Source organism: Sander vitreus, unplaced genomic scaffold (genome assembly GCF_031162955.1).
Source record: "Sander vitreus isolate 19-12246 unplaced genomic scaffold, sanVit1 R1_20, whole genome shotgun sequence".
Taxonomy (NCBI): domain Eukaryota; kingdom Metazoa; phylum Chordata; class Actinopteri; order Perciformes; family Percidae; genus Sander; species Sander vitreus.
In genome coordinates, this window is record NW_027595399.1 from 401,667 (window position 1) to 411,666 (window position 10,000).

The 10,000-nt window shown below is 50.3% G+C and overlaps 1 protein-coding gene across 1 annotated transcript in view; it reads left to right on the top strand.

Annotated features, from left to right (window-relative positions):
* itpr3 (inositol 1,4,5-trisphosphate receptor, type 3) overlaps positions 1 to 10,000 on the top strand; it is a 123,268-nt gene that overhangs the window by 70,300 nt on the left and 42,968 nt on the right. The window contains exons 35-39 of the mRNA XM_078244183.1: positions 599 to 724; positions 1,164 to 1,284; positions 1,464 to 1,645; positions 1,881 to 2,029; positions 9,386 to 9,494. Of these exons, the coding sequence (XP_078100309.1) occupies positions 599 to 724; positions 1,164 to 1,284; positions 1,464 to 1,645; positions 1,881 to 2,029; positions 9,386 to 9,494 (687 nt within the window). The remainder of the gene's footprint in view (positions 1 to 598; positions 725 to 1,163; positions 1,285 to 1,463; positions 1,646 to 1,880; positions 2,030 to 9,385; positions 9,495 to 10,000) is intronic.

Here is a 10,000-nt window from a genome sequence, read left to right on the forward strand (position 1 = left end):
TGTAAGACCAGCATGGGCCACAGATGGGAGCAGGTGCATTTGTTATTTAAACGACGTGGGCGCTGGACGGGAAACTGACAACTGGGACATAGGGACCAGACGCAAGCTTTTATTTTGAAAAGCCGAAGCTCGGGGACGGCACCAGCCGGGAGGGCATGAGACAGGAGCATAGACTGTATATTACTAATATATTATGTTATTAATAATAATATGAATGTTATATACAGTCTATGGAGTTCTCCAGGCCTCAGCCATACCTGACTCTAATAAAAGGCAGAGCTCTCCCCCCCCGTGGGGTCTAAAATCCAGCTGTTCCACTAGCTGCTCCCTCTAGAGGTCTGGAAAACTTCTGTTGTGTAATCTGGATGCTGCGTTCTTTTGTTGCATTTGTTTTCTGGGTTTGCATCGTTTCATATTTATGTGTTTTCTTAAGTTGCAGGGCGTTTGCCCCTGTCGGCCACCGTAGGTAGGATGCTATACACTGTAACAGTACCAAAAAAGTTATGGGTTGTCGCTCTGGGACGGGCGAGTATGAGGCTGGGAGGGAAACAATCCCAGTATCCTCACTACACCACTGCTTCTGTGTGTTTCTCTGCAGGTGTGTAACAAGCGAGAAAAGCGTCTGTCTGATCCCATCCTGGAGAAATACATCATCAACGTGGTGTTCGACACCATCCACGCCTTCTTCAGCTCGCCGTTCTCTGAGAACAGCACGTCTCTGCAGGTCAGGACCAGCATGCAACACTCACACGCCGTGATGGCGTCACGTTATGCCTACCACACACAGGGTCACAAGACTACAACTAACTCTCCCCCCCCTCTCTCTCTCTCTGTCTCTCTCTCTCTGTCTCTCTCTCTCTCTCTCTGTTTCTCTCTCTCTCTCTCTCTCTCTCTCTCTCTCTCTCTCTCTCTCTCTCTCTCTCTCTTTCTCTCTCTCTCCCTCTCTGTCTCTCTCTCTCTCTCTCTCTCTCTCTCTCTCTCTGTCTCTCTCTCTCTGTCTCTCTCTCCCTCTCTGTCTCTCTCTCTCGCTGTCTCTCTCTCTCTCTCTCTCTCGCTCTCTCTGTCTCTCTCTCTCTCGCTCTTTCTGTCTCTCTCTCTCGCTCTCTCTGTCTCTCTCTCTCTGTCTGTCTGTCTGTCTGTCTCTCTCTCTGTCTGTCTCTCAGACTCATCACACCATCGTGACTCAGCTGCTGCAGTCGTCTGTCCGTCTGCTGGACTGTCCCTGGCTGCAGCAGCAGCACCGAGGACAGGTAGAGACCTGCATCAGGACCCTCGCCATGACCGGTGAGTGGGGGGGCTGCATAATAAAGTACTTTGGGCCTCATTCACCAATATCTTCCTATATCTGTGTGTGTGTGTGTGTGTGTGTGTGTGTGTGTGTGTGTGTGTGTGTGTGTGTGTGTGTATTCTTCTCTGTGTGAAGTGTAATTGATGATTGATTATATATATCTCTCTCTGAGCAGCTAAGAGTCGGTCCATCGCTCTCCCTCTGGACCTGGAGGCTCAGATCGGGACCGTGTTGTCTGCGTCCTCTCTCAACTCTCTGTCCCGCTCCAACCCAAACTACAAATCCTTGTCCCGCTCCTCCAGAACCATCGCTCCCAGCAACCCCTGGGACTACAAGAACATCATAGAGAAACTGCAGGTACACGCACTAATACACAAACATCCACACAAGTACCACACTGATCAAAGGCCTGGAGTCCCAGACGGGAATATGACTACAGTCCTCTATCGTTATATTTATTTATTTAACTGGGACATCCTCGTTGAGATGAAACCTCTTTTTCAAGACAAACAATTCAATTCCAATAAAATCATAACCCTAGAGCTGACACTAACTAATGAGTCTGTGTGTGTGTGTGTGTCTGTGTGTGTAGGACATCATCAACACCCTGGAGGAGCGTCTGAAGCCTCTGGTGAATGCTGAGCTGTCTGTGCTGGTGGACGTGCTGCATCAGCCCGAGCTGCTGTTCCTGGAGGGATCAGACACGCGCCAGCGCTGCGAGTCTGGAGGATTCATCTCCAAGTAGGTTCCTAAAAAACACCGCACACCTGACCCACGCACACAGGCTTCCTCCACACTGCTACGTTTGGCGCCTGGGTAGCTCACCTGGTATAGAGTGCGCGCCATATATAGAGGTTTACTCCTCGATGCAGCGGCCGCAGGTTTGACTCCAACCTGCGACCCTTTGCTGCATGTCATGCCCCCCTCTCTCCTAAAGAATCAGAATCAGAAAAGCTTTATTGCCAAGTATGTTTTTTACACATACAAGGAATTAGTTTTGGTGTTGTAGGAGCACGTCACACATTCTCTAAAATAAGCTAAACAAGCAGGTTAAACAGAACAAACAATATAAGTATAAATATATGTATATATATATATATACACACACACACACACAGAATGTATTAAAAATAAGAGAGTAATAGTTAAGATAAAAAGAGCAGATTAAGTACAGTGGCATGAACAGCCAGAACTAAAGAACTAAAATGCCCAAACTATTCGCTCAAACTAATACATGTAAAGAAATTAAATATAGCATTAATTCAGTAAGAAAGTGAACATTTCAAACAAGAATAGGCGTATTAGGTATAAATTCATTTTATTTTCTTTATTTGTAAGTCTGGCCCCGGGAGTGTCTGCTTAGAAACATTCTGGCCCTGGGGGATGTAGTGGAGGACCCCTGCTGTAGGAAGACTGACAGAAAGTGGCGTAAATCCAAACTACTAGACTACTGTTTTCAAATACACAAAGAGATGCTACGCAAATACAACTCTGACACATGCAACGCAAGACCGTCTTTCTCTCCAACATCATCAGCGAGACTATGAACAATGCTCGAGGTCTTTTTTCAACAGTCGAAAAGGTAACTAATCCCCCTTCACAACTAGGACCGAGCTTGTTTCCACAGGAAAGTGCAATGAGTTTGCATCATTTTTCAAGGGTACAACTGATCAAATCAGCATATCATCTGAAACGCAAATCTCTCAGAGCCTTGAGTCACCAGCGACATACAGTCAGGTCCATAAATATTGGGACATCGACACAATTCTAATCTTTTTGGCTCTATACACCACCACAATGGAGTTGAAATGAAACGAACAAGATGTGCTTTAACTGCAGACTTTCAGCTTTAATTTGAGGGTATTTACATCCAAATCAGGTGAACGGTGTAGGAATTACAACAGTTTGTATATGTGCCTCCCACTTTTTAAGGGACCAAAAGTAATGGGACAGATTAACAATCATAAATCAAACTTTCACTTTTTAATACTTGGTTGCAAATCCTTTGCATTCAATTCCAGCCTGAAGTCTGGAACGCATAGACATCACCAGACGCTGGGTTTCATCCCTGGTGATGCTCTGCCAGGCCTCTACTGCAACTGTCTTCAGTTCCTGCTTGTTCTTGGGGCATTTTCCCTTCAGTTTTGTCTTCAGCAAGTGAAATGCATGCTCAATCGGATTCAGGTCAGGTGATTGACTTGGCCATTGCATAACATTCCACTTCTTTCCCTTAAAAAACTCTTTGGTTGCTTTCGCAGTATGCTTCGGGTCATTGTCCATCTGCACTGTGAAGCGCCGTCCAATGAGTTCTGAAGCATTTGGCTGAATATGAGCAGATAATATTGCCCGAAACACTTCAGAATTCATCCTGCTGCTTTTTGTCAGCAGTCACATCATCAATAAATACAAGAGAACCAGTTCCATTGGCAGCCATACATGCCCACGCCATGACACTACCACCACCATACTTCACTGATGAGGTGGTATGCTTTGGATCATGAGCAGTTCCTTTCCTTCTCCATACTCTTCTCTTCCCATCACTCTGGTACAAGTTGATCTTTGTCTCATCTGTCCATAGGATGTTGTTCCAGAAATGTGAAGGCTTTTTTAGATGTTGTTTGGCAAACTCTAATCTGGCCTTCCTGTTTTTTGAGGCTCACCAATGGTTTACATCTTGTAGTGAACCCTCTGTATTCACTCTGGTGAAGTCTTCTTGATTGTTGACTTTGACACACATACACCTACCTCCTGGAGAGTGTTCTTGATCTGGCCAACTGTTGTGAAGGGTGTTTTCTTCACCAGGGAAAGTATTCTTCGGTCATCCACCACAGTTGTTTTCCGTGGTCTTCCGGGTCTTTTGGTGTTGCTGAGCTCACCGGTGCGTTTCTTTCTTTTTAAGAATGTTCCCAAACAGTTGATTTGGCCACACCTAATGTTTTTGCTATCTCTCTGATGGGTTTGTTTAGATTTTTTCAGCCTAATGATGGCTTGCTTCACTGATAGTGACAGCTCTTGGATCTCATATTGAGAGTTGACAGCAACAGATTCCAAATGCAAATAGCACACTTGAAATGAACTCTGACCTTTTATCTGCTCCTTGTAAATGGGATAATGAGGGAATAACACACACCTGGCCATGGAACAGCTGAGCAGCCAATTGTCCCATTACTTTTGGTCCCTTAAAAAGTGGGAGGCACATATACAAACTGTTGTAATTCCTACACCGCTCACCTGATTTGGATGTAAATACCCTCAAATTAAAGCTGAAAGTCTGCAGTTAAAGCACATCTTGTTCGTTTCATTTCAACTCCATTGTGGTGGTGTATAGAGCCAAAAAGATTAGAATTGTGTCGATGTCCCAATATTTATGGACCTGACTGTATGGCGTTTTCCATCACATGGTACCTGCTCGACTCGCCTCGACTCTACTCGCCTTTTTTTTGTTTTCCAGTACGAAAAAAAGTCCCTGGTACCTGCTAACAGGTACTTTATGTAGTACCACCTCAGTCGAGGTTCCCAGCGAGCTGAGGCGATACCAAAAGGTGACGTGAAAGCGACAGACGGGGGCGTCCTGAACAAACCCGCCATTTATAAATAGTTCAGCCAGCTGTGTTTATTTCTGCTGCCTCCAGCTTCATCTGAAACTAAATGTGTCTTCTGGTAACAACACACCTTCCACGTTCTGGGTGTCGTGTTAGGTCACGGCAGTTTCCTGCGGCGCCGCTATGACGACCAGCCACGCTGAGGCGGGACTAACATCTGCAACGGAAAACGGACGCACAGTGAGGCGAGTAGAGACGAGGCGAGTAGAGGCGAGTAGAGTCGAGGCGAGTAGAGACGAGTAGAGACGAGGCAAGTAGAGGCAAGTAGAGTCGAGGCGAGTAGAGACGAGGCGAGTAGAGTGAGGCGAGTAGAGACGAGGCGAGGCGAGTAGAGTCGAGGCGAGTAGAGTAGGGACGAGGCAGCAGAGTAGAGGGCAGGCGAGTGGGAGTAGAGGCGAGTAGAGACGGGCGAGACGGGCGAGTAGAGAGGCGAGGCGAGTCGAGGCGAGGCGAGTAGAGGCGAGGCGAGTGAGAGATAGAGGCAAGGCGAGTGGGAGCGAGGCGAGGCAGTAGAGGCGAGGCGAGCAGAGGCAGAGGCGAGTAGAGGCGCAGTGAGAGGCGAGCAGTAGGCGAGGCCAGTAGAGGGCGAGTAGAGGGCGGCAGAGGCGAGTAGAGGCGAGGCCAGTAGAGGGCCAGTAGAGAGCCAGTGGAGGCGAGTAGAGCCCGAGTAGAGGCCAGTAGAGGCCAGTAGAGGCCAGTAGAGGGCCAGTAGAGGCAGTAGAGGGCCAGTAGAGGCTAGTAGAGGCGAGGCGAGGCGAGTACGAGTAGAGGCCAGTAGAGGCCAGAGGCCAGCAGAGCCGCAGTGGAGGCGAGGCGAGTAGAGATAGAGACGAGGCGAGTAGAGGCGAGGCAGAGTAGACGAGGCGAGGCGGGGAGAGTAGAGGCGACAGAGGCGAGGCGAGTAGAGGCGAGGCGAGTAGAGGCGAGGCAAGTAGGGCGAGGCGAGTAGGGGCGAGTAGAGGCCGGTAGGGGCGAGTAGAGCGAGGCCAGTAGAGCAGAGGGCCGGTAGAGGCGAGTAGAGGCGCAGTAGAGGCCAGTAGAGGCCAGTAGAGGCGAGGCCAGTAGAGGCCAGTAGAGGGGCGAGTAGAGGGCTGGGCGAGGCCAGTAGAGGCCAGTAGAGGCGAGTAGAGGCAGTAGAGGCGAGTAGAGGCGAGTAGAGGCGAGTACAGAGAGCCCAGCAGAGGCCAGTAGAGGCCGAGGTAGAGTAGAGGGCGAGTAGAGGCCAGTAGAGGCCAGTAGAGGCGAGTGAGGGAGTGGGCGAGGGCGAGTAGAGGGCGAGTGAGACGGGCGAGTGAGGGCCAGTAGAGACGAGCGAGGCCAGTAGGGGCGAGGCGAGTAGAGGCCAGTAGAGGGCAGTAGAGGCGGCAGGGGCTAGTGGGGAGGCCAGTAGAGGGCCAGTAGAGGCGAGTGAGGCCAGTAGAGGGCCAGTAGAAGCAGTAGAGGCGAGTAGAGGCCAGTAGAGGGCCAGTAGAGCCAGTAGAGGGCCAGTAGAGTGGTGAGGCCAGTAGAGGGCCAGTAGAGAGCCAGTAGAGGCGAGTAAAGGCCAGTAGAGGCCAGTAGAGCGAGTAGGGGCGAGGCGAGTAGGGGCGAGTAGAGGCGAGTGAGGCGAGTAGAGGCCAGTAGAGCCAGTATAGGCGAGTAGAGGGCCAGTAGAGGCCAGTAGAGGCCAGTAGAGGCCAGTAGAGGCGAGTAGAGGCCAGTAGAGGCCAGTAGAGGCCAGTATAGGCGAGTAGAGGCGAGCAGAGGCGACGAGAGAGGCCAGTAGAGGCGAGTGAGAGGCGAGTAGAGGCGAGTAGAGGCCAGTAGAGGCCAGTATAGGCGAGTAGAGGCGAGTAGAGGGCGAGTAGAAAGCAGTAGAGGCAGTAGAGACGAGTAGAGGCGAGTAGAGGCGAGCGAGGCGAGCAGGTACCATGTAATGGGAAAAACGCCAAAAAGGGAGCACTTCACCTGATGTCTGAATTTAGATTGGTTGACATTGAAATCCTCGAAAACAAACGGAACAAAACCTTGAGTCTTCCACATGTGAATGGATACTCTTCGTCTTTCGCCTCATAACGACAGATCTGCTTGACATTATGATTACATCATCCCAGACTGGCACGTTTCCCAGCGCCCTGAAAACAGCTGTTCACAGAAGCATTATTACTTATTGTGGTATTTTAATATTCTTTTCTTTATTTGATGTCATGCTTTTATTCCTTCTGTTTGTACGATCATGTACTGAGCCTTGCTCTTGTTTTTGTGTGTGTGTGTGTCTGTGTGTGTGTGTGTGTGTGTGTGTGTGTGTGTGTGTCACTGTGTGTGTGTGTGTGTGTCTCTGTGTGTGTGTGTGTGTGTGTGTGTGTGTGTCTGTGTGTGTGTGTCTCTGTGTGTGTGTGTGTGTGTGTCTCTGTGTGTGTGTGTGTGTGTGTGTGTGTGTGTGTGTGTGTGTGTGTGTCTCTGTGTGTGTGTGTCTCTGTGTGTGTGTGTGTCTCTGTGTGTGTGTGTGTGTGTGTGTGTGTGTGTGTGTGTGTGTCTCTGTGTGTGTGTGTGTGTGTGTGTGTGTGTCTCTGTGTGTGTGTGTGTGTGTGTGTGTGTGTGTGTGTGTGTGTGTGTGTGTGTGTGTGTGTCTCTGTGTGTGTGTGTGTGTGTGTGTCTCTGTGTGTGTGTGTGTGTGTGTGTGTGTAGGCTGATCCAGCACACCAAAGCTCTGATGTGTTCTGAGGAGAAGTTGTGTATCAAAGTGCTGAAAACTCTGCAGGAGATGCTGATCAGGACTCTGGACTTTGATGAAAAAGGTAACAGTCACAAACTAACTTTCTAATTAATCCCAAACCTAAAAACCTGACCCTCAACTTCCAGAGAGGGGCACTCGAGGTCTGAGACTCGGACTCGAGTACTTAAGTCGCACAGCACAGCTTGGGACTTCAGACTCGACTCGGACTCTAAATGTGGGACTCGTAGAACAGCTTTTATTTTTTGGTATCGCTGTTGAGCTGAATGTTGTTCCCCTCTAACCTGACTACATACGTTAAGGTCGTTACACACCCGCAGGCGGCCGTTACACACCCACCAGACGGCCGCTACACACCGACTCAGACGGCCGCTACGCACCCACCAGGCGTCCGTTACACACCGACCAGACGGCCGCTACGCACCCACCAGGCGGCCGTTACGCACCCACCAAGGCGAGTAGAGGCGAGGCGTGAGGCCAGCAGAGGCCAGCAGAGGCGAGGCGCAGAGCAGAGGACGAGGCCAGCAGAGGCCACAGTAGAGGCGAGTAAATGCGAGTAGATGCGAGTAGAGGCCAGTAGAGGCCAGTAGAGGCCAGTAGAGGCGAGTAGAGGCCAGTAGAGGCCAGTAGAAGCCAGTAGAGGCGAGTAGAGGCCAGTAGATGCGAGTAGAGGCCAGTAGAGGCCAGTAGAGGCCAGTAAAGGCCAGTAGAGGCCAGTAGAGGCCAGTAGAGGCCAGTAGAGGCCAGTAGAGGCGAGTAGAGGCGAGTAGAGGCGAGTAGAGGCGAGTAGAGGCGAGTAGAGGCGAGGTGAGTAGAGGCGAGTAGAGGCGAGTAGAGGCGAGTAGAGGCCAGTAGAGGCCAGTATAGGCGAGTAGAGGCGAGTAGAGGCGAGTAGAGGCGAGTAGAGGCGAGTAGAGGCCAGTAAAGGCGAGTAGAGGCCAGTAGAGGCGAGTAGAGGCGAGTAGAGGCCAGTAGAGGCCAGTATAGGCGAGTAGAGGCGAGTAGAGGCGAGTAGAAACGAGTAGAGACGAGTAGAGGCGAGTAGAGGCGAGGCGAGGCGAGCAGGTACCATGTAATGGAAAAACGCCAAAAAGGGAGCACTTCACCTGATGTCTGAATTTAGATTGGTTGACATTGAAATCCTCGAAAACAAACGGAACAAAACCTTGAGTCTTCCACATGTGAATGGATACTCTTCGTCTTTCGCCTCATAACGACAGATCTGCTTGACATTATGATTACATCATCCCAGACTGGCACGTTTCCCAGCGCCCTGAAAACAGCTGTTCACAGAAGCATTATTACTTATTGTGGTATTTTAATATTCTTTTCTTTATTTGATGTCATGCTTTTATTCCTTCTGTTTGTACGATCATGTACTGAGCCTTGCTCTTGTTTTGTGTGTGTGTGTGTCTGTGTGTCTGTGTGTGTGTGTGTGTGTGTGTGTGTGTGTGTGTGTGTGTGTGTGTGTGTGTGTGTGTGTGTGTCTGTGTGTGTGTGTGTGTGTGTGTGTGTGTGTGTGTGTGTGTGTGTGTGTGTCTCTGTGTGTGTGTGTGTGTCTCTGTGTGTGTGTGTGTGTGTGTGTCTGTGTGTGTGTGTGTGTGTGTGTGTCTGTGTGTGTGTGTGTGTGTGTGTGTGTGTGTGTGTGTGTGCTCTGTGTGTGTGTGTGTGTGTGTGTGTGTGTGTGTGTGTGTGTGTGTGTGTGTGTGTGTGTGTGTGTGTGTGTCTCTGTGTGTGTGTGTGTGTGTGTGTGTCTGTGTGTGTGTGTGTGTGTGTGTGTAGGCTGATCCAGCACACCAAAGCTCTGATGTGTTCTGAGGAGAAGTTGTGTATCAAAGTGCTGAAAACTCTGCAGGAGATGCTGATCAGGACTCTGGACTTTGATGAAAAGGTAACAGTCACAAACTAACTTTCTAATTAATCCCAAACCTAAAAACCTGACCCTCAACTTCCAGAGAGGGGCACTCGAGGTCTGAGACTCGGACTCGAGTACTTAAGTCGCACAGCACAGCTTGGGACTTCAGACTCGACTCGGACTCTAAATGTGGGACTCGTAAACAGCTTTTATTTTTTGGTATCGCTGTTGAGCTGAATGTTGTTCCCCTCTAACCTGACTACATACGTTAAGGTCGTTACACACCCACCAGACGGCCGTTACACACCGACCAGACGGCCGTTACACACCGACCAGACGGCCGTCACACACCGACCAGACGGCCGTTACGCACCCACCAGACGGCCGTTACGCACCGACCAGGCGGCCGTTACGCACCCACCAGACGGCCGTTACACACCCACCAGACGGCCGTTACGCACCGACCAGACGGCCGTTACGCACCGACCAGACGGCCGTTACGCACCCACCAGGCGGCCGTTACGCACCCGACCAGACGGCCG